This window comes from Phallusia mammillata, chromosome 2 (genome assembly GCF_965637545.1).
Source record: "Phallusia mammillata chromosome 2, kaPhaMamm4.hap1.1, whole genome shotgun sequence".
NCBI lineage: Eukaryota > Metazoa > Chordata > Ascidiacea > Phlebobranchia > Ascidiidae > Phallusia > Phallusia mammillata.
In genome coordinates, this window is record NC_137253.1 from 20,141,034 (window position 1) to 20,165,835 (window position 24,802).

A 24,802-nucleotide genomic window follows, 5' to 3' on the forward strand; every position below is an offset into this window, starting at 1 on the left:
TTATAAAATATTTTTTAATAATGTGATATTAGTTAAGCTTTTTTAACCTGAATGTCTGCAAAACTGCATCATACTGAAGGTTAGTTTAATTGTTTGTTTATTTAATATGTTTGAATTACTTATAGATGTAGCACTAGGTACACACTTAAATTCAACTTTTTCTTGCAATAAACCAGAAAAACTTCTTACTGATTTAGAGGCTGTAGTTTGGGATACCATAAGCATTTGTACAAAATACTAGAATTGTTGTCTACACATGTCAAAGTTGTAGTTTTGTGTTTAGTTGTTTCAGACCTAAGCCTATTTTAAAAAACAAAATTGCAGCTGCAGCAACAACACCAATGAATGAAGAAGAAGAGGGTGATGATTTTGCAGTTGTTTGCATCCCAGACAAACCAGTGAAGAGCAAAGCAAGGGCTTCTTTACCAAATATTCTCACAATCAGTAAATATAAACTTTATCTTGCTTCATCGATTTGTATTGTTACCTGTACACATAAGCTGATGAACAAATGTGGCAGTTTTGGATTGATCGATATTTATGGGTCCCCTTCCCTGAAGGGGACACATATTGTTTTTGTCTTCATTTTTTTTTCTGTCTAATGCGGATTTGTTCCCACGTTTGGTCAAGAAAGAATGGTTCAAACTTTTTCCAATTTACACACATTATAGATATTGCTCTAAAGATGGTCCATGTGAATTTTGACCCCGTTGGATCCCTCGGTTCACCCACAGCCCCCCAAAACGTGAAATTTTTAAAATGGCTATACTTGCTAAAGTACTTCATTTAGGAGTTATATTTTATTGTTACAATTATATCTATATGTATATTTAATCTAATCTTTCAGGTAAATGTGAAGGTGATGCTTGTTGCATAATCACAAAATGCTTGTTAAGAAAAGGAACTCAATTTGGACCACTGGATGCACCACTGACAAACTTCAGTGTTGCAGCATCATCGATTTTTCTAATGAGATTAAAAGTACAGTTTCGTTTGTAACATACTTTTTGTTTGTTTGTTTTCAATCAGTTCAACAATGAAAATACAAAATTCACCATTTCTTTTGCAGTTCCCAGAAAATATCCATCATTCTGCAGGCCAATTTTTGGAAGTCTATTTTAATGTGAGTAGAACTTTTAGCTATTTCTCAGTTGTTGTTGTTTTGTGGAGCTCTGTGCATTGACAATTTGGTTTTAATATTGCCCACAGACTACAGATGAAAATCAATGCAACTGGATGTGTCTTGTGCGACCAGCGCTAACTGCTGGAGAACAGAATTTATCTGCTCACCTGAAAAATGGCCAGGTTTTCTTCATTACAATTCGTGATGTTCAACCAAGAGAAGAAATTAAAGTAAGGGTTTAATTCTACTTCTTAAAGGTACAAACATATTTAACTTTTACATTTTTTAGGTGTGGTATTCCAAGCAGTATGCAGCAATGTTGGATAAGTCCCTTTTGACTTCAACAGTTTCTCCAATCAACCGGTATATTTTCACTTTGTTTATGTTTGCACAATGGCCCCTTTTATAATCTGTCAAATGAAATGAGTACTGTTTGAGTTTGTATGCTACTCTCCGGTATAGGCTACCCACAAGCCAACAAAACGTAAATAAACAAATTATCATTTGTTTTAAGTGAAATATTGTGTTTTACATTTTAAAAAGTTGCCCAGTCTGTGACTAAGTTTCGATTCACTCAAGAATGAAATGAAAAACAAAAAAATCTCCTACTTACCCTAAAAAATTAAAATTCTTTAAAAGTTATTTTGTTGTAAAGTTGCAGCCTGTCTCCAATGAAGCGAGTGCGCAAAACAAAATCTTCTACTTTTACTCCGTACTTTGAAGAAGATGACATGAATGAAGCAGAAGTTAGGAGTGTTCCACCTAAGAAGCGTGGCTGGCGCAGAGCCAACATGAAATTTAAAGTAGGTCCCTGCTGCAAATAACCATTCAGTCATAAATGTTTTTTTTTCACTGTTGAATCAGGGTCCTGCAAAGAAATCTTCTGATGAGCTTAATGGCAACTTTGTCAATGGAAAACTACAGGGACAACAGGTACATACTTGTGTATCATTCGAGCATGCTGAACTGTTAGATAAAAGTATTATATTATTAAAAAAATAGTTGGTCTTGTGTAGCGTTTATCGCTTTTCTGTTTTTTGGCTAGTACATGGAAGTGATCCTTTACTTGGGAATAACCAACAAGCGTAATATCTAGAGACTAACATGATACTTTTTGGTGTAAGTATAAAATAAACTTTTTTTGTAGTCCGCTGTACAACATGAACTTAACCAGGGATTCGATTCAATGTTGTGCGCAGAGGAGCCTAAATGGAATTCCCAACTTACCAATTCGTACAGGTGTTGCATTTGTGGAAAGGGTTTTAAACGGTTTGTACAGTAAATGTTGTAGTTTATTTTGGATTTGATGCAGGTATTTTTTTTTTACTGTACCAGCAAACACAGTTTGACAATTCATTCTGTGGTTCACTCGGACACGATGAGTTTTCTTTGTCACACTTGTGGAAAGCGATTTAAACGAAAGGACAAACTACGAGAACATTATAAACGGATGCATGTTTCAAAAGACCAGACTTTAAACACAAATACTCCTGTTGGTAAGTTCAACACAGTATTGTGTTTGATTTGCTCAAAGTAATTTGCCAACAAAACAATTCTAAGCAAAATCACTATGTCAAAGTTCACCCTTTAAGATTAATTTTTCGTGACTGTTAACGCAAGGTAACTGCTGTAATGGGTTAAGGCATATATACTGTAATAAGTGTTTGGCAACTTTAGCGTAACTGACTTTATGCGAACGAAAACCGTCAAAGTTTGTAGTGTTTGTGAGATTTGTTTTTAATTACTGACGACTAAACGGTAGTTATGGGTCCCCTAGTTATGGTACACATATTGATTTTACTCGAATTTGTTTGTTTGTTTTTTTCTTTGTTTTTTTTCTTCCCAAAGTTTGTCCGACTCATTTTTCCACCAAATGTTTAATAGATTTGGATAAAATTTACACAGATGGTAGATATAGTTATGTAGATGTGCATACAACTTCGTTTTTGTTGATAACCCCAGTATTTACCCCACTAGCCCCGTAAAATTGGTTATTTTCTGCCTAAAGTTTGTCCGACTCATTTTTCTACCAAATGTTTAATAGATTTGGATGAAATTTACACAGATGGTACATATAGGTATGTAGATGTGCATCCCACTTTGTTTTTGTTGATAACCCCAGTATTTACCCCGCTAGCCCCCTAAAATAGGTAATTTTCTGCCTAAAGTTTGTCCGACTCATTTTTCCACCAAATGTTTAATAGATTTGGATGAAATTCACACAGATGGTAGATGTAGTTATGTAGATGTGCATACCACTTTGTTTTTGTTGATAACCCCAGTATTTACCCCGCTAGCCCCCTAAAATGGGTATTTTTCTTCCCAAAGTTTGTCCGACTTGTTTTGCCATCAAATGTTTGAATAATTTGGCTGAAACTTACACAGATGGTAGATATAGTTATGTAGATGTGCATCCCACTTTGTTTGTCCTGATAACCCCAGTATTTAGCCCGCTAGCCACCTAAAATGGGTGAGTTTGTAAACAATGTCGGAATTGGCTGAAATTTGGATAGCTTGTAGAGTATGACATTTATAGGTGTCGATTGTTGTGTTCAACCCTGTAGCCCCAACATTTACCCCACATGCCCCCAAAGCGTAAAACGTATGTTACTGGCCACCACAAACGAAAGAATTCTGTGGCGCAATAGTGTTACAAGGGCAACCAGTTGTATGTTACTCGTTGGTGGGTTGCTTGATGGACGCTTTTGCGCCATGGCAGGGTTGTTAACGGCCCTAGCATTAACGGTTGTTGCTTAAAACACCTCTAGTGGTCAAAATTTTAAACATTGGAAGATTGGGCTGAAATTTTGCAGTACTGTTGATTGAGTCATTGAGGTTTTATATATTTTTTAGTTTAGTGTCAAACCCCATTCGTTACCCTACTAGCCCCCTAAAATGGGTAAGTTTATAAAACAGTGTCGGAATTGGCTAAAATTTGGGTAGCATGTGGACTATGGTTATCTCTTGAAATGCACTATTTTTGACTTTACATGTGTGGGGACCCATGAGTTTCTGCTTGCTGAAACAACCAAGGTTATAAAAGATGATGGCTAATATGGGACCCAATACAAAATAAGCATAGGAAATATATTTATTGTAAAATAGGTTATAGTGTAAATGCAAAGACAAAATGTGCTAAGCCACCCTTCCAGTTTGATGTAATTTTTTTGTTCCATCTTTATTTTATTTTTTTGTCACAGCAAAATTAAAGTCTCATTCCACTCGAAATTGTGAAGCAAAACAAGTAGAAATGTCTGCTTTTAAATGTCGTCATTGCTCTGTCGGTTTTCGTCGACGAGGAATGTTGGTGAATCACATGCTCAACAAACATCCTGGGATCGACCTAAACTCAGTAAATTGTTTCAAAGTATTTGTTTGCTAAAACATTACCTTATTTGGCATTGCTCATTGTTTCAGTTTTTAACGATACGACAACCTTGAATGAAAATTAGCTGGAAGGGCTTAAAAAAGTTTCATGGTTGCGACCTTTCCTACATCTATTGAATTCGTTCTTGACACTTTTGTTACCATAATGCTCCAAAACAGTAACTGCGTCGAAGGACCTATCAGCTATATTCTATTTTAGATTCCGGCGCTGGCTCAGCCGCTGATGAAAAAATCGGTGAGCTTCATGTGTCCATACTGCAAAAAATCCTACAAGTCCGTTTCAAAGCGATCACGTCACATCGTGAAACACCATCCGGGACAGAAAATTCCTCCAGGATTGCGCGAAACTAAAATGTCTTCCATCACTTACACTTCCGATTCTCACATCGGTAACTCTCGTAATTATGGGTCCCCTTCCCTGAAGGGGACACATATTGTTTTTGTCTATATTTTTTTTTCTTCTTTCTAACGCGGATTTGTTCCCACGTTTTGGTCAAGAAAGAATGGTTCAAACTTTTTCAAATTTACACACATTACAGATATTGTCTAAAGATGGTCCATGTGAATTTTGACCCCTTTTGATCCCTCAGTTCACCCACAGCCCCCCAAAACGTAAAATTTTTAACGCGGATTTGTTCCCACGTTTTGATCAAGAAAGAATGGTTCAAACTTTTTCATATTTACACACTAGGGATGTGCCAAAACTGCAAACGTTCTGTTTGGTCGAGCACCGAGCATCTCACGTTAATGCTCGGTGCTCGGCCGAGCACGCTCGGTGCATTATGACGTCACAAAAAATCCCCTTTCTACGTTTTAGCTCTTCAAGAAGGTATCTTACGTCACCAGCCGTGTATTAAGCTATACAGGCCTCAGAAGTACACGTTTTTCACCCATCTAATACATTTGAAAAATTATTTGTTTTTGTTCATAGAAACCCCTTCGAACACTAGTTACGTATGTTAGCAGGGCATGAATATGCAAATTTAATGCTCGGGTCAGTTTGTGCAACTGCTCGGCCGAGCACCGAGCATCAAAAAAGGCGATGCTCGGTACCGAGTACTCGGGTTCTGGCTCGGCTCGGCGCATCCCTATTACACACATTATAGATATTGGTCTAAAGATGGTGAAAACCTGACCATTTATACACGACCCACAATGTGATATAGAGAAAGTTTTTTTGTAATGACTCTGCATAGGTGCAGAAGAAAAAAAAACGTTAAAGACGACCAAACAATTTGCACAATTTCCTCACAACTGCTCCATCTATTTGAACCGCCATAAAGTTTCGTGACTAAAAAGTGGTAAAATTTGTCTGCAGCGATCGAAATAATTGTGAAAAACGGCGTGTGGATTAAATGGCTGGCTATTACTGCCCCAATACTTTTGAAAGGTGTTGGGTTCGAATCTCACTTAATGCTAGGCTTCTGTAGTTGCATGGTATATAACTTACGTGTTTCAGCATGATAGACCGACGTTTCGTTACGTGTAATAAATTTAAATCGCCGTTAACTTTAGACTTTTGTGCATAGCAGCGTTGTTTGTTTTTATTTTTTAAATTCCATTTTATTTGCGTACAACAAAATATAAAATCTAGCTGACATCCAACCAAATAGAATGTTACTTTCCGACAATAATAAAAGCTTAATATTCCTGTACTTAGCGTACCATGAAGAAAAGCAGACCCAACCCTGCCTGTGCCCTTACTGTCCTTCGCAGTATACATCCCGGAACAAACTGAGTCGTCACATTACGAAAAAGCACAGTCGTATGAAACCTCAAACGACGGTAAGAAAAGACAAGTTGTCAAGTTGCGTTTGACGTTATGTTGTACCGTACCCGCAATTGTTTTAAATAAACAATTGGTTTAACACCTTTGCCATTTTTGAAACGCGTTTTTCAGTAAAGAGTGCTCTGACTTTTGCATTAAGTACTGTGATCAAGTATAACGTGTTCTTTAATTTCTCTAATAAACATAGTGATGTAAACTCAACGTACGAGAGAACCTAAATCAAAAAAAATTACCGATAGATGGCGCAAAGCGCATTAGTTGAATTTGAAAGCAAAATTATGTAAAAATGCTGACGGCTAGAACTTTTGGGGTTGGAGTGAAGTTTCATAATGAAATACCAATAAAACTAACCTAAAAACTTAGTTCCCATATCTCAAAAAAATGCTCTTTCCGCCCTCTTTGGGAATTTAGCAAACTTTTGTTATTTGAGTTCTCACTTAAAAGGCAATACCAATAAGCATAGGCTGTGTAATGCATCAACACCTTGCTTAAGAGATGATTAAAACATTTGCAAAAACAGATTAAAAGTAAAAAATAACCATGTCATTTTTTGTGCTTACAGAAAACCACGAACCTTCCTCACGTGCAAGATTCGAATGTTGAAACTATACCAGGTTTTTCAGTTGGTGACGTCACACATGCGTTTGAAGGTCAGTTACCTGTATACATGTTTTGAAAACAAAATCGTATCAATCGTCTTACTCATGCTTTACAGATGATATCGGCGTGTTGCAATCCCCATCCATAGCTAACCATCATGGACAAAACGACATGTTCAATCAACCTTCTTCCAGCGTTATTGCCCATTGTGTGAGTTATTTGCCCAATGTAATTAGTGATATACTGATCATTCGGTTTGCCGAGTTATTCGGCCGCCATTTAATTAAGATTCGGTTTTCGAAACTTTTACGTACCGAACTTTAAAGCGTAAAACGAATTTCGTTCGCCTAATTACGTATGAGAGAGACTTTCAAGTTGCGCAAAAACTAACATCGCGTCATCTAGTATATTTTTTCAAAAACAAAAACCCACAGAAATAAGACCACAGAAATAAGATTTGGTAAAACTGTCTAATATTCGTTATTTTTTTAAATATAACAAGCCTGATAGATGTATCACTTATTTTATTCGTTTCGGTTAACATTTGTATAAAAACACGATCGCTTTATGATGCAGTCGTTTATAGAGACTCAATTGTGTGGGGCTGATTGGTATAGTTTAGAAGTTTTTGAACCCATTTTCCAGGGTTGGGTAACTAGTCCTTTTAGTCGATTCCCAAGTCAAGTCAAAAGGGGTTCGAGTCTCAAGTCGAGTCGAGTCAAATGAGGTTCGAGTCTCAAGTCGAGTCAAGTCATTAGTGGTTCGAGTCAAGGCAAGTCCCCAAAAGTTTTTCCAAGGAAAGGTTAAAGGTTTGGATAATTAATCTATTTGAATGGTTCATCGCGACTTACCCCACTTTATTACAGTGAACAAATCCCATCAACGTCCCTTTCTTAGAGTATAACAGGGCTACTCAAATGGCGGACCGCGGTCCATATCCGGACCTTTGAGGCGTTCGATGTGGACCTCGACGGTCTTTTGATTACGGCAACATTTGTGTGTTAATTAACTAAACAATGCTATGTAGAGGCACTTTTTAAACTGGGGTCGGCATAACGATTGATTGGCAGTCTGCGAGGAGCCTAAAGTCCTGCCAAAATCTTATGTGAGTTCAGATTGTCCAACTATGATGAAAAAATGGTCGATTATTTCACTATATACATTTAACAAAGCGGCGTTTGTTTGCGCATAATTGTATCTGTGATTTAATAAACTGAATTTTAAATCATTACCTTACGAAGCAATCCTGTAAAACCAGATAAAATGTATTCTGTATGACGTTGTACCAATACACTCTCGCAGGGAATAAAATCACGTTTGGTGATTATCAGTTCAAGATTTCAATTTTGACCGCGATTGTCCACATTAGCTCTAACCAAATAGGCTAAGACACGTTGCATTTGCATATCTGACAAAGTGTCCGGACCTTTGGTAATTTTTACCTTTTCTATCTGGACTTTTGACGAAACTAATTGAGTAGCCCTAGAGTATAGGGGCAACTTTAATGAAACACGTTAATTGACACTCATTAAACAGCTTGGATAAGAACGTCAATTTTGAAAACCCAAAAATATTTTTACTGCATGCGCTAGCTAGAGCGTTTGTACAGTAATATAAGCGCTTAAAAGTGAATACTTGGCCTTTGCGTGTACTGCATTCGCATACCTTAAAACAAGCCATAAGTACAATGCTTTAATGCCAGCCTTAAAAAGTTTGTGCATGTAGCAGCGACTTCGTTACGTTAAAATTAAGCAAAAATAGCTTCGCATCGCACATTAAAGTGCTGTTGTTGTTTGGTTGAAGCCGACTGAACAGGTTATCCATTATAAAAAATTTCCGTTTTGTTAGTGAAATAACGAGTCCGAGTCGAGTCTCTACTAAGACGAGTCCAAGTCAAGTCGAGTCTTTTCACAGCTGAGACTCGAGTCAAGTCAAGTCTTTGAAAAAGTTGACTCGAGTCGGACTCGAGTCGAGTCACTGACTCGAGTCTCCCCAACACTGCCATTTTCGCTTTTTCCTACAATTACTTGGTGATTATTACGATTTTATCCGTGCGACGTGCAGGCGTTTTAATAGCAGGGTTGTAACTTAAACAGATGGAAACTGATCAACAACAAATCGAACATGGTTCAACCGAAAATTCAAGTCATTTCGACCCACAGTTGAGTTATGTGTCCCAACAACAGATGGATGTGTTACCAACTCATCACCAACAACACGATCAACATCACGAACCTGTGCAGTTTGTGGCAAAGATCAACCAACAAATGCCACACACTGTAAACCATATAGAAGTAAGAGTTTGTATCATATCAAAAATAACACTTCTAAACGCATTCTTCCAATTGTGCGTTTCAATTTTAAATGACACAATTTTCATTTTTTTTTTCTGAATCAGAAGTAAACCAAACAAGAATAAAATTTATGCACATATAGTAATAAATAGTTAGTGCAGCTTTATTTATTGTATTGTTCAGCCAATCCGTGAACCCTTGTTGTGCGACTATTCTGAAGTAGGACGTGAATTAAATCGACCAAATGAGCCAAGTGTCACCCAGGTTCGTATATCTGTTTGGCTTGGGGGATCAGCTGTAGGATTTGGTGGTCGTGTACGGTTTGCTACATAATCTCTGTTCTCCGACCTGTTGTTGATTATCCCACCTGGCAAACACACCGTGCGATTATCTCATAAACTTACCTTCAATGCTGTTATCAGCGATCGAAACTAGACGTCCTTTTCGTACAAGGCACGATTCTGAATAATAAATATTTGCTGTTGGTGGTTTACTAAGTTGCCTTAATGACTATGGCAATGTGAAGTAGTTTTGCGTTTTTAATTTCTTGTCAATCTGCATTGGTTTGTTGTATTTGTTGCAGAGAAATTACTATCGCCCACGTAAACACCACCTTCTTCAAGCCAGATGTGAAAGCGAGAAATCGGCTCAAAGGTGTGCACTTTTATGGTTTGATTTCTTATGTTTTTTGCCAATAAACAAACTTAATAAAAGAACAGTTGATTTTTTAAATGACTTGCTTCGCTTGTTTATTTTTGCAATGAAATTTGCTTTCATTCATACTCTTTTTATAACTGTCAAATATATTTTTTCGCCTTTACCAAAAATATACTTTAACACAAACTAAACGATAAACAAAGTTACCATGGCGTTGGGAACATACATTTAAACTGCGTTTTTTGCAGAAAAAGGTGTTTGTGGTTTTTGCCTGTTGTCGAGGTGAACATTTCTTACGTGTTCTGCATATAACCTCACATCACTTAAAGCAGTGGTTCTCAACCAGTTTGCCTTTGCGGACCCCTTTCGGTACTGTCAAGCTAATCGCCGACCCCTTTGAAGGTTTTGGTATTTTGTATCCTTTTTTAACAAGCAACCCAAAAAAGGTGCGGAATATACCAACCACGCTTGGTCCAGGACCAAAATTGTAATCACTTTGACTGGGCTGCGACATCGGAACTCAAAGATAAAGAGCCATTACATTGTGATGTGACGATTTTGCCACTGAAAATTTACCTTTGTTGCATCACAGTGGGGTTAAAATGTCACAATGCATTTTGGTTTGTCGCCTATGAAGAACGATTTTAAACAAGTTTCATGCTATTTTAAAACGCTGAGACATGTTTTTTTAATAGCGCTTTATCAATATCGTTGCCTGCCAAATTAGGAAGTAGCCGCGGACCCCCTGTTGAGAACCACTGACTCAAAGTTTCCTCGTTTAACTGTTTTAAAATTGTTTTGAAAATTTGTGGCTAATTAAGGTTTTATGCCACAGCCTTCAAGCTCCTACAGTATATCAACCTCGAAACAACATTGATCCCACTTTTAACCAATCCCACTTCGTAATTCACACGGAAACAGGCGAAATCCAACCGCCGTGCAAGATCGACATGCAACCTGTTTACGCCACCCAAAATGTGAGTCCTATAATGTCATCAGTAACTGCGTTTTATAAATAGTTTTTGTTCTTGATGGCAGACTGACGTATCGCAGTTACCAGGTTGTTCCTCAAACCGAAATCTTCAATGGGCAACGTTTGTTGAATATCAACCAATAAACGAAAACAAGGTAGACAAAAGTTCGTGTTTTAAAAGTTTTTAATGTTACTCGCCCTTGGTCATGAAAAAACGGACCAGGTTCAAGAATATATAAACTGGGTAACTTAAGGTAGTCAGGTATCACATCAGAAACAGTAGTTTGTTGGTTCTATTTTTAATAAAAGCGGTTAGCTTGCACGAATGCTGCTTATAGGTTGGGACTTATTGACAAAAATTCAGTGTAACATTGATTGATCAAAGTGTGGTTACCGTTGATGCCAATGGTGTTAGAGATATTTCCTAGTATGTAAGTATTTCCTTTGGATAAATTAAAAGGCCGATAAAAGAGACTAAACTACCTCCTTTTTAATGGCAAGTACATAGTCGACAAAACTTTCGGCCGCATTAATGCAATTCTGCCTTGTCATTGCGTGGATGCGTTGCAAGCATAACATTTACGCGAATAAATTACAATGACATAGAGTCCCTTCGGAGAAACCACAATCGGTGGTAAATTGTCTTGTGACAAGCGGCGATGTCGATTAAATCCGATGTTGATTATGCTTGGATTGTTTGTTTAATTGTTAAATACGAGTCGGATTGTTAACTGCTGATCGATTTTAGTCTGCATTCAGTTGTTAAATGGACCGATTTGCTTTATTTTAAATGTCCTTGATTGATCCAGACAAGAGCAGTGCTTTTTAACCTCTGAATATTGCAACTGTAACATTATGATTTGGGGCTTGGTGATAAAATGCTGGTATTTATGACGACCCCACAATTACAGTTTGATATTTACTCGTCAAATTAACTGATTTTGAAACATTTTTGCATGTTTTTTAGCCTATACTGTGTACAACGAACAATGGTTGGGAAAAACTAATGTAGGGATCTGTCTTCAGACCGACATATATTTCCTGTAGGACCAAGCGGGGTGAAATTGTACATAGAACGCAACTGTGTTTCTTCGATAACATCTAAATATAATTTGGAAAATGTCAGCGCTGCAACCGTTTTTTGTTGTAAGTTCCTGCCTTTTTTGGCAAAGTGTGGATTAAGTATTGTTTTTTAATTGGATTCCAAAAGTTATTTACTCGATACTCTATTTGAATAAGGCTTATAGCATTCTGTTAACGCTTATAAACTAGACATAAAGAGGGCATTGACCGTGTTGTAGCAGTCCACAGAGATTTTTACTGTTTTGACTTTTGCCCACGACGCATTTTTTCATCTGCAATTTTCTGACACGTATGCCGCCACACTACGGTCTTAGCAGACTACAACGATCACTTTACAAGCGCAGGGATAACTTACGAAGGTTTTTCCACTATTCTCCAAAACCCAACAGATCTCATTTACACATTCTAATCGCGAACAACCGAAAAAACAGTTCATGAACTTTAACGAATTTAGATCCGACCATCTCTGTTTATTTTTTACATTCCTCTAAAATCGGTACCAGGTGATGGAACCCACATGTTCGTGCAATTAGTGCAATTGCTCCCATCGGCAAACTTTGTAGATTCACCTGTTTGTGAACCTAAGGCCTTTGCGTTCTTTTTTTAAAAGTCAACTCGCATTCTCGACTGACAATCTGTTTGTATTGCGGGTGGTAAACTTTCAACAATCCGATATGCGGTTTTGGTTTCTTATCGTCTGGTCGTGCTGTGACCTGAAATGCAGTTTATACAACACAAACTACTACATGCAAAACATTAAGCGCATTTTTAGATGCGTTTTTACACCGAGGTGCACTATATCACACTGATGAATAAGGGACTGGATTAGGCTTTATGTCAAATGCTTCGCGTATGTTGAAAGAAATTTTATTTTTCCAATTTTTTGTTGGCTTGGTATACAAATGAAAGAAATATTAAACCTCGTACCCAAGATAGCTTCTATGCCTTGTTTTCGACAGCAACTAAGTTATACCAAACTTTTGCAAATATTTAATTTTACATTAGCAAGTACTTTTTTGTTAGAGTGCCAGGCGCCCTTTGCCAAAATATTTCTTACTGCAGATAGGTGGCGCCCGAGCTCATCAAAACATTAAATTTCAACCGTTCTTAAGGATTGAGGTTAAATGCGGATTCATGTTCAATTCTGTGTGGATATAAAACAATCGTGTGTTTTATGTTGTACAAAGAATTGGAGCCAGTCAGTTGGAAAAGGCTGGAGTTGAACCGGGTTGGCACGCGCTTGGTTTACGTGCCAGAACCCACAACTGAACGCTTGAAGCTGAATCTTTCCACGCTACGTAATTTGAAAATCGAGATTCAGTGCATGTTCAGTTTCTATTTTGTGATTAGGCGTTACGACAAATAACGAATACTTGATTTCTACTACTTTAAACACCAAAACAAACATGTGAAGTCACGAAACTGACGATCAGTCGGCGATAAACAAAACGCACGATAACCACGAAATAAATCAGTAACGCCGCTAAAAATCGATAAATATTTTCAAATTTAATAAGTTTATTATTCGGACTGTCAGCCAAAGTAAACTTGTAAAATAATAACAGGAGCGTTTCCTTAAGGATTAACTACACACTATTATTTAAAAGGTATTTAAAAACTGATCGAACTCATCAAAACAAAGGACAACTCAACGACAGTGGATCGATAGTAAACGTTGCGTAAATATAGAGCACTATGTTTGGGGGATTGGAATTAATGAGCAAACGGGTGGGTCGGTTTGCGAAACCATTTCTGTTGTTTAACTTACTCCTCCCGAAGGACTTCAAAGAATATTGGTCGTTTCGCCATTCAGCTGGTCGATGTGGCGTGCAGTGTCACTCAGTCAAAATAAAAATCGAAGTCAAAGGAGTAGTGCATCATGTGTCGTGACATCGCGGCGCTTTGTGATGGCAATTTACAGGAGTCATTATCAATTTCTCTGCCGCCACTCGAATGAATAATTAAGTTAAAGATGGAAAATGCAGCTGTGTAATACTTAAATGGACACGTTCTGATAAGAAGTGGAAACTTTAAAAATCTGTAAAAATCCGGAACATCTTCAAAAGCATTTATAAAATGCAATACAAAAAACTAATTTCAGCACCTTATCATGCTGTGCAAAAAATAATAAAATTTTACTAATGCCGTTGTAGGATCAGGTATTAACAAGTTTCGACGCGGATATCGGAAAATGACCTCAATGTATATGGCGTGGTTGGTAGGATTTAAGTCGTAACATTTGTGAAGTGTTTAACAGTTAGAATCACTTGCTTAATTGTGTACAATACCTTTTGCGACATGACCCATACAAGATATACAGTTTTGCTGGTAACATTAATTTTCATGATTTCGGTGAAAAAGTTCATGATTTCGGTGACGAAGACCCAAACCGCACCTTTTAATTGCAAAAACTTAGTTTTTATCTTTAAATTCGTCAGTCCTCTCCTTCTTCGTGTGGAAGAGCTTGTAGCGCAGCCATGAAAGCGAATCCCACCAAGAGACACACTGTGTTGGATATTCTGTTGTTTGTTTCATCGTTGAACTCGTGTGGAATGATTTCAACGAATATTATGTACACAAACGTCCCCGATGCAAATGCCTAAAATAAACAAGAAAGTTAATGACCAGATTTTTTTGTAGTCTTACATTAAAGCGAGTTGATCGTTCTTCCATAATAAATAAGTAGCCTAAACTTTAAGATAAAAAAACTTGCAGTTGAAACAACCCACCTGCATCACTGCAATAAGCTTGTCGACACGAACACTGTCTGAATATGAGCTCAATCCTGTTCCCACCCCGATACCGATTGGTGCCATGATTGAAAATATCACCATTGACATTAACACAATTCGAAGCGATGCTCTGTTGACAAAAAAACTGATCATAAAGACAAGTTCACAATACATCACACTTCCGTGCATTTTTTCATTATACTTCAAAAAATAAATCACAACCTCTTTTAAAATGGAACGTTAAAGAATAATAAAGAGTAAGAGACGTTTAACTGGAACCTATATGTTTTGTCAACGTTGCTTGATTTTTGCATTTTTAGTTGAGCTTTTTTTTACACTGTCAAAGTTTTTGTCGTTTACACACAACGTACTTGTTTGTCACCAGGCTCATTCCGTAGCTGAAAGCCAATGTCATCTTATGTATGATGACGGCGATCACCAGCGTCCTTAGAGCTGATGCATTCCTCTGGAAACCGATCGCTAAGCCTTCAAACAAGGCATGAGCGGAGAGGGCCAGCAACAAAACCAGCGCTCGGACGGAAGAGTGTGCCTCGTGATCAAAATGACCATGAGCTTGTTCCTCTTGCAGTGTGGCTTCCGTGTGGGCCGTTGCAATGCTGATTTCGACCTCTGTGAAAGAGTTAGATTGTCGCACCATGGTGTCATGCTTTTCCGTTGTGTATGATATGGCGGGTGGTGGAACGATGGGTGATGCCGCGCGTTTATCGGTGGTTGTACATTCCGTGCTCTCCTCCGAAGACTGCCTAAGTGTGTTGTAATTCGCGCTCTTTTCTCGAGACTGAAGTAGTATTGATTTATCTTCACGGTTGTATTCGAGCACTTGCTTGTTTTCAACTGAAAAAAACACATGTATTTTTACCTTTTAACAATATTGTTATATGTAACTTGCGTTGGTCCTTCCAATATATCAGTATTTTGCACGTGCGTTTTTGAAACGTATACAATTTTAACCTTGCTCGTATGGGGATCAAAACACTTTTCGATTCATTACAAAACTAACGCAAATTTTTAACATGTAACAACACCAACTTGCCAAATTGTGTTTGAAAGGTAAATACCCAAAAATGTTAATGGTGATGTTTAGAATTGTGATTTAAACGTTGCTGGTTTATACCATGCTTACCTCACATGGTTAAGTCTGCATTTAGCGTTTCCATTCCTAATTTTAGCAAATTTATTTTCTTTATTACACAGTTTTGTGCAATATTTATTAAACCCACTTGTCGTGCTGGCTTCATTTGTTTCGCTTTTGCTTCCAAACCAACTCATGACCGCCTGTTCGAGAAACAGGACGAAGAAGAAACCGAAGCATATGATAAGTTCGGCAAAGGGATATTCCAAATCCTCACCGAATTGTTCTACTATCTGCTCCTGGGCCTAAAGGTAAGTGTATAAACGTACTGTGCGCAGTTAATATTTTAGCAAGGGGCTTAAATTGCATGCACGAAAGGGCTGACAAGTACGATTGATTACATAGCCAGAACTGGAATGGTACAAAATGTCTTTTTGTGCTACGTCTCCAAAAATACGTCATATTTTGATTTTCCTAACAGGTTAACTTAATTTTTAGCTACCCCCAAAAAATCTTTTTAAACAAGCAAAGACATTTTTTCACAAACTTCAATATTTTACATGCAGTCTGTGTAGATGGTCATACCTCTGGCAACATGTGCATGAAGAATGTTGCGAAAAATATTCCGGCAGCGATGCAGTTCAGAAAGCTCACCAACATATCCCGAAAGTGACTGTCATAACAAAGAAAACCTGTCTTTTATATTCTTTAAAAATATCCTTAAATCTTTACTATACTGACCTTGGCGAAAGGCATTTGTTTTTCAACAAAAAAGGCGTAAATCCAGTCCCGAAGCCAACTAAAAGAAGCAAGACCAACAACAGTATTTTTTCGGAGGCTAAATCCATGTTTCTCTAGAAATTTGCTGGAAAACAACAATTGTAATTATTACTATTCCAAATCGTTTGGTTTGTTTACAGAGATTCTTCGAACGGAGCACATTTGTCACTGCATTTGATAGCTTTCATGTATTTTGCCCTTCTGCTTCCGATGCAGTATCTACAAGAAATGTGACCTAAGCGGCAAACATAATGAGCAGAAGCATACACCATTGGCCGCACTAGTCGTTTAAATCCCTAAGGATTAAGGTAATTTTAGCCAGTCATGTTGACCAAACGATCGATGAGTGGGCTCTCCAGAAACGGTCATTGATAATAATGGATTTACAAACTGATGACAGAAAATTTACGTGCCAAAGACAAGTGTAGGCTATGCAGACATACAGGCCATGTGTTTCCCATGCGACATTCAATTGACTTTAATCCTGATGTACCCAATTGCTTGTAGACTTTTCAAGGTGAGCAAATATGAACATTTAGTGAAACTAAGAAAATTTTTTGGATTGACCCTTTTTTGAATTTCAAAAATCCTTTATCCTACAAAAATACCTAAGTTATAAGCTTAATGCACAAAAAAAATAAAATAAAATGCAAACCATTGAGGATTCATAGACGCTTCAGGGCTGACCCCAGTTATGAATTTATGTTCATCTTAACCATTGAGGATTGTGTCAAATTTTGCAATAAAATTTGACATTTTTATGTTATATTAAGAAATGACAGCTTTATAATGATTTGTATCGTTTGACCGATGATGCACAAAACACTAGTGTTATTCATGTTGACTTTTTCAAGCACAAATACAGAACATCTACCACAAAAGAGCGTAGATCGCTTTAGGCGTAGCTGCGGGAAGGAATTTTCCGATAAAATCTGGGGATAAAATTTCTTGACATGGATTTTGTCTGAGATATCCACAAAACTACTTTATCCTTTGCAAGTAACTTTTTCTTTCCGTTTATGGACACACAGTCTTCTGTGTGATAACTATGTCCGTTGCCGTCAGAGATATTCTTAGATCTTTCATGCGTATTTACAATGGTTAGGGCTCCAGATAAATCCATCATGGCCTGAGGGTTTAGCGCCAGGCCAAGCAGTCTGTCCGTTACTCAATCTATGAGTTCATTTTAATCCGTTTCGACGATAAGCTCGTGTTTGTGTTTACCGTTAGTGCGTCGCCGCTCAGTTCAAGGCAGTGTGTGATGAACCTGTGTTAGCCAATGTCAAGCGGTGCGACAGTACGAGATTGCTCTGTGGGGATGTAAGAAGATTTCCCCGCTTGCTGGTTGAGTACAGCACCGAGTTATCGAACTATGCTGGGTTAGGATTAGTTCGCATGTACTTCTGTGTGTATGTCACGAGAGGAAAACTTAGCCTTATTGACTACATAGAATTAAATAGCAGGGATTTCCCAAATAACCTTGGATCGTAGGCCGTCGCTCAAACTATTAGATTGTTGTACCTGTATATGCGTATGTGCGAAAAATAACATTTAACTTCTTTTGATAGACGATAAAGCAATGTTGAAAAGTCAATCATAGTATGTAACTTTACCACCTTTGCCTTGGGTGCTGAATTTTATGTTTCTGCTTCAGGTAAGTGGTGATAAATATTAAACATTATCAACGTTCATTTTTTGGTATTTTTGAACGTTCATACAGTATTCAAATTAGCGCTCAACTAAGGCGAAATTCGCGACCTATTGACCTTAACTTCGTTTCGCCAGAAAGAAGAACTTTTCTGGCGTGTGGTGGTACCAGGTCGTTGGTGTAAACAAATCGGATCTGTTTAAATATCGACTGCCACATTTCAAATACGGACAAGTTCAAATGTAGGTGGCTCGGAGAATTTAATGTGAAAGTTTTACAGGTACCGCTTCTGCTTCAAGTGCGATGAAAACTGTGTTATCGCTATTTTTCTATATTTTGTACCAACAATCCCTGTGCGTTGCAGGTGAGTGCAATGAATGCTTCAGTATTTTGCGTAAACCTTCCTTCAGCTAAATTACTGGGTTTTATTGGACAACAATTAATAAAACCGCACCGACGCCGTTGAAGAATCAACTTTATTTTGTGGCTTGAAATACTTTGGTTTATTGGTTTCTTTTCTTACCTCTTTAATTTTAGAAACGAAAAATTCTACACATAAATTTATTTTAGATGAACGGAGATGTCATCCGCAAGGGACACCTTTGTATGGATCGAAATGGTGCAATTTCACACTAAGTTCCGATGAGCTCGGATCTAAATGTTATTTCTCCTGCAATGAAGGTATAAACCAGAACAAGACAAAATTAGAAGCGATTTTTTGACAGGGGTTTTCCGTGCTTAAAACGTTTCTGATTTCATTGGCTCGGGAAATTTTGACACAACCATTCAGTTTCGGAATAAATATGTGACGTATATACTGTCGAATTTACAACGAACGAAACTTTAAAAAACACTGCAAAAGCACAGATTAAAATTTACCATGGTATGCTAACCAACTAATTATTACATTTTTTAGTCTTAAATATTTAAATGTTTGTATTTTGAACACACTATTTTATAGGATATTACCTAACCAAAACACAATCAAACGAATGCATTGAGATACACCTGGGAATGATAAGAATGTTTGACAAACAAATTGGCGCGTGCCTTCGTAAGTACCTTCAGAGTTGTTGTCAGTTTAAGCCATATATTTTTAATGGACAACCTTTTTAGCTCGACCGCCGTCTCTAAAACCGGGAGAAAACGGACCGTTTCAGCTCAGGGTGAAGATGGGTTCATCACAGTGGGGTGTCATCAATGGAAAACTGATAGACAGTTATCTACACAAAAGCACTTTTTTTGTAAAACTACCCGGTCTCAATAAAAAGAATAACACCGTGTCTATCTACACTGGTGGCAAACACAAAGATTTTGTCGTGGCCATGGAGGATGAATTGGTGGTTGATGCCACTTCAACAACAGACAAAGTAGAGGAAAAGTTTTCCAATCAGGCTTCGTTTATTTTTCACCAGGATTTGTTTTATCCGGTTGGTGTTTTGCTGTTAAAAAAACAAAGCGTTAAAGGTGTTCTATGTTGTATTAAAAAAAACTGCTTTAGCTCACATATAAGTGATTCGAACTTTATCTCTTTGTTTTAAAATACCAAAAACAATTAATTTAAACCCAAAATTGCCAATTTCGTTCTCTTGGTACAGTTTCTGCATAAATGTTTGCTTGTTCGTAACAAAACCAAAGCAATTTAATACCTAAGTTGGTACAATGTGTATTGTTTTTTTTTTTTTTTCTAGAATAGTTCAAAACAGTATTCCATACACTGAAACGAGCAGTGTTACAAGGTTTTTTTCTAGCTACACTATTTTCGCCTGTTAGCGCACTTTAAAGTAATTTTATCTGAATTTATTCCCTTAACATTTACATCCAACCACAAGATGCTTAACGATGACAGCCAAATCGTAAATCAGTCACTCCCACCATAAATAGCGCCGACTCACCCACAGGCTTGGCTTGATAAGCCTTGCCACATTAGCAGCCAACACTTGACCGATTAACGTAAACCCGACCTTATTTCGGTTACCAAAACTCGATGTGCGAGCGTATATTTCAAGTTCACGTAGACGCGACGTCGTATGCAGGATGTTGCATCGTTTCAATCGTCACAAATGATTAATACATATGCCGAATGTTTTATCATTGCAGGGTTTTGCTTCTTTCGAATCGTCGCAAGAAAGCGGGAAATTCATAACTACGAGCAAACATGGTGATGGAGTTATCGTTTTGACTGAACCCCAAACCGTGATGGAGAAACAGAGAGCAAGCTTTCAATGTTAGTTTTTCTTTTTTCAAAACCAGGGGAATTTGTTTTAATCACACGTATTCAATTTATCTTCAGGGGCTCCAGCATGACGTGTATTGTCACGTGCTTTGTATCCCCGTAACAAACAACCGTCAACATATGCTGTAGTTCACGCACGTGCATGCCATTGTGTGGATGGCGACATTTGATCGTGTATAAATTCCTTTCAGTCACACGTTTCATTATTATTGCTTTTTTTTAGTTGTCCATTTTGTGCTAATTAAACTGTTGCGCAATCTTAATTGTACAAAATCGACGAAAGCGAATTGTAGTTTTTGTTTGTGAAGTTACTATTAGCTGTTCATGTAGCAGTTTTAAGTGTTACTGGTTTCTAGCTTTTTAGCAACACTGTTTAGCCATTGTTTACCTATCCAATTTGCGTTTTTCCTTACTGCTTAATTGGAAAAAGACGAAATTATGACCAATTTCACATTTATCGAACCATTGTACTTTTTTACCACACATTTATGATAAGATAGTAAGCCGAAACATACATACATTATTCTGTGATAACTTCTGTTGCTGTAAATTTGTAATTTTAAACGTTCGTTTTAAGCCATTGTTACATAGATTTGTCATTATTGTTTCTTTTTGAAATAATTCATCTTTTATACTAAACGATGTCTAAAAAACGACTATAAAACTTCACAAAGATCACAAAGCCTAAATTATTCCATTGTCTTGAACCCAAAAATTGTAAAATAAAATGTTGCGCCACGTAAATAAAACTGAATTTAATTTCTTCCACTTTTTTATCCCAATTGTTTCGGCAATAAAATGTCGACACCTGTGCATTCAATGGAAGCAGCGCAATATTGATAAAATCCAAATCGGTGGTTATGTGACCTCGGCAGGTCACGTTTTGTTTCGCTTCACTGAGCAACCGAAGATCGCTTCCGATTAATATCTCGCTCGTGATTTCTCGCCATTAGAAGGAAGTGAGCGGAAATCGAGCGTCACCCGGACGCGATTGTGGGAAAACATTTAATAATATCTGCTCCCTCACCTGGGACGCCGGGGGAAGAATTTTTATTAACTCCCCAAAGTTGAACAGTGCCTGAGAGAAAATGGGGCAGAGGGTACAGTGACATGAGAAAAAATAAACGTTCCTTACTTTTCTCGGCCCTGGAAAAGTTATCTGGGCCTTTCCCATAGTAAAATCATAATGTGGCTATAGTTCATTACGGTTCTGTGTCATTTAACATGATCAAAATACTGTAGCACTTCTATGTCAGTCAGACATCGACTGCATTTGAATTCAAAATATTTTATTCTGTCGAAATCGTTGAATGTTTACTGTTTGAGTTTGATTGACGCATGTGATCATTTATCGCAGGAAGAAATGTTACCTAAGTGCCCCTATTCAAGTTTGCTCAAGCGCGGTACCAAGCGGAAGTGTTGTCCAACCATTTGCGCCGCGCGGTATTCTTAAAAAAGACTAATTTGAGATTTTGTTTCTTTTCAATTTAATTCGTTTTGTTGAAAAATTAAATTCGTTTTTTTACTTTGCTGGTAAAGAATCAGCCATTCGAATGAATAACTAAGTTTATACGTTTAAAATGTACCATGCATTATCAATTAGGCTTAAAATGTTGATAAATCGGGTTATCCGCAATTAAGTTTGTGTTTGTAATGCATCCGCGCCTGGTTGCCATTTCAGGATATTGGATTCGGTTTTGGGAGCGCGTCCTAACCGACCGACGCCGGGGCCCAGCGCGACGTAATGGCCGAGATTACAAGTCGATGGAGGAGGCAATTTCGCTCGCTCGTCGCTTTACAACAAGCGGAACGTAAACCTGATCGTGACATCTTCTGCCGTTGGAAGTCTTAATAAAGCTGGGGGCCACACATTGGCCGCCCTGCCCTTGTTTGCCTTTTCGTTTGCGCACTTTGATGCGACCGCCCGTTAATGACTGCGACCTCGCCCGATGGCCGGGGAAACAAACGACCGTTAACATGCCAATGTTTCCGTTTTGTCCTTAGCTCAGGGCCACCTGCGCTTATTTTCCCTTCATTACTCGCTCCCCGACATTTATCACAGTCAGTTCGCGGATCATCGAACACTTGTCAGCCATTTTTCGTAAACGTTTCACTCAGATAATTCGAAATGTGTTTTACAAACGGACTATGATTTTGTGCCAATAATTTCGAATCTTTTCGATCCATGTCCCTGTTGTAACAACTCCAAGAATAAATAGGAAGTTGTAAATAGAAATGAAAGGGCCTTCTTTCGTACTTTTATAATTCTTTCTTGGGGTAATAAGTTTTCTCTTAATCCCAAAATACACTTCTAAGCGTGTATTAGAAAAAAACAGATGCGTAAATAAAACGAAAATTTGAAATGATGTTTCCGCTGATGCCCCATCAAGGCACGGCTATAATGCTAATCAATGAAATGAAAATCTCTTCTCTGGATGTTGAAGCTTGCTTCGCTGCACCTCAGTACAATTAACTCGTAATATCACGGGCTAGCGAGATATAATGGGATATTTTGTCAAACGTCCAACAGCAGTCACTTGCGATAAAGTTCATTTATTGTCATTCACTACTTGGTTGATGTGAAGAGAGATTTTCTTCGTTGGTATTTCATTAAATGAATCAAAGAGTCGCGTTTTGGGCACAAACGCTTCCTATCGCAAGATAATCGAAACTTAATTGCAGTCACACCTCTTTCAGTACTCCATGATTCTGTTTGGGCTTCGAGGTACATTTCCGCAAGTTTCATTCATGATCAAGAGTGGTTAAGGCTTAATAGTAGTGATGCACCGCGGTTTCAGTTAACAGAAAGGGACTTTTGGCGACGTTTTGGCTTCGGCCTTTATGTTGTATATTAAAGGCAATCAAAAGTTTTGCAACGTGATTAGCAAATTGTTAATTGTATCTGAAACAAATACCGGTCACATGATATTGTCGGCAAAATATTGAATATATTTGTGGAATTTTGTACAAATATTAAACATTTTGAAAAGTGTGTGCACAGTTTGTCGGGTCATAAGTTGATCTACTTGCATTACTATGCTGGCTCTTTCTCAAACATTCATTTGGAGGAGTTGTTTGGGGTTGAGCCAAAATAGGCCGCAAATGTTTACTTTAAGATCGACTATAAAAACACACTACACACTATAAAATACGTTATTATGCAAGACGGTGTCCCAAAAACGTTTTACCGAGCCCCCACCCCCCAAAAAAATTCACACGCTAACTGGAGAAATAATTATTCTGGTCCCTCAGAACAGATTTAACCGTATTATTTTGTTAACTACCAAAACTTTATTTCGTTGGATGCAAGAAATTTCATTATCAAAACAGTATAGCATACACACATGAGAAAAACAAAACACAAAAATAGAACACAGTTATTAATGTACCGAATTGTTTCAGACACAATACAAACAAGAATTAAAGTCAAACAACAAAAAACATTGATGGTAGAATGATCAAACACAGCTTTACTGCAATCATAACTTTGTTTCGTATCAGTACATTAACTTCACGCACGATAAACCGGTTTCGGGATGTATGCCGCATTCAGAGCTTGATCCAGTGGTTTGCGATATTCATCAGAAGTTTGGCTGGGATTCATTTGTGACCGAAATTGTCTCATATGTTCGCCTCTGGGATGGCCTACGGGAGATTTAGTTGGTGATCCTGTGTTTCTTGAGTCATGTGGTTGTGGATCGTTTGTCCTTGGGGGTGCTTTGTAGCAAGAACCCGATTCGGAACTTTCCAAAACGCTGTCGTTCGAAGATTTCTCCTGTTCTGATTCGTTTGAGGAGTCGGACTGTTGGACCTGGGTGAAAAAAATTAACATTTAGACTAGAGTTAGTCGTTAACTTAAAATACATGTCTTCATTGTCTTACTTTTTAACATTAAAATTAGTTTATATTGTGTAATTAGTTTATATTGTGACCAAGGACCATTGTTCGAATAATAACTGAATTTCATAGAATGCATAAAAGTGGTAAGTAAATCAAATAACATTGTTGCTAAAAAAATCTGAAATCGCAAAAATATTCGACTTGCATTCCCAGGATTGCCCAAAATCTCTTGCTGTCGGGTTTGTGGCAAGTCACTAAAACGAATCAGAGATTATGATTAAATCGCTCTCGAGACTCTTCCTTTTCACCTGTTCCAATTCAGACTGACAAGTCAATCGAAAGCACAGCTTTGCTTTGAAGTGCGACATTAGGAGCCATGTTTAGGGTTTGGATTTCTAACAAAGGGCCGCGGTCGTGTGAAGTGGTCATAGTCAACGGATAATTTGTTTGTGCTTTACGCTTGCTTTGACGAGAAACAGACAAGAATTTGGTGAACACAGGGAGCCATGTCAGTCGAAGCTGCCTGCGGAAGGGTTGTACCCATCATGTATGATAAGCGTACCCCGG

The 24,802-nt window shown here is 37.7% G+C and overlaps 3 protein-coding genes across 5 annotated transcripts; 2 read left to right on the forward strand and 1 right to left on the reverse strand.

Annotated features, from left to right (window-relative positions):
• The first annotated feature begins 11 nt into the window (after window positions 1–11).
• LOC145212219 (PR domain zinc finger protein 10-like) lies at window positions 12–15,892 on the forward strand. 3 transcript variants are annotated; one of them, XM_080080262.1, is made up of 21 exons: window positions 12–79; window positions 325–444; window positions 848–981; window positions 1,070–1,123; window positions 1,210–1,353; window positions 1,413–1,486; window positions 1,779–1,926; window positions 1,988–2,056; window positions 2,271–2,392; window positions 2,459–2,619; window positions 4,324–4,475; window positions 4,710–4,899; window positions 6,171–6,295; window positions 6,862–6,949; window positions 7,015–7,109; window positions 8,996–9,193; window positions 9,377–9,457; window positions 9,777–9,847; window positions 10,686–10,827; window positions 10,889–10,978; window positions 15,024–15,892. In XM_080080262.1, the coding sequence occupies exons 1-21, from the start codon at window positions 52–54 to the stop codon at window positions 15,087–15,089; spliced, it is 2,352 nt and encodes a 783-aa protein (XP_079936388.1). In that variant the 5' UTR covers window positions 12–51; the 3' UTR covers window positions 15,090–15,892. The 3 variants fall into 3 exon arrangements, with proteins under 3 accessions (XP_079936388.1, XP_079936389.1, XP_079936390.1); XM_080080263.1 differs by lacking the exon at window positions 9,377–9,457; XM_080080264.1 differs by lacking the exons at window positions 12–79; window positions 848–981 and having other exon boundaries at window positions 377–444.
• Window positions 15,779–16,633, reverse strand: LOC145212233 (zinc transporter ZIP2-like). Its single transcript, XM_080080284.1, has 3 exons — window positions 16,473–16,633; window positions 16,317–16,404; window positions 15,779–16,036 (listed from the first exon to the last, which is right to left on the reverse strand). The coding sequence occupies exons 1-3, from the start codon at window positions 16,577–16,579 to the stop codon at window positions 15,779–15,781; spliced, it is 453 nt and encodes a 150-aa protein (XP_079936410.1). The 5' UTR covers window positions 16,580–16,633.
• LOC145212229 (uncharacterized) lies at window positions 16,335–21,163 on the forward strand. The gene is made up of 9 exons (XM_080080277.1): window positions 16,335–16,400; window positions 16,652–17,028; window positions 18,080–18,165; window positions 18,440–18,523; window positions 18,730–18,840; window positions 19,121–19,213; window positions 19,276–19,589; window positions 20,260–20,386; window positions 20,453–21,163. Exons 4-9 carry the CDS (start codon window positions 18,463–18,465, stop codon window positions 20,464–20,466), a joined length of 720 nt encoding a protein of 239 aa, XP_079936403.1. The 5' UTR covers window positions 16,335–16,400; window positions 16,652–17,028; window positions 18,080–18,165; window positions 18,440–18,462; the 3' UTR covers window positions 20,467–21,163.
• Window positions 21,164–24,802: the final 3,639 nt, after the last annotated feature.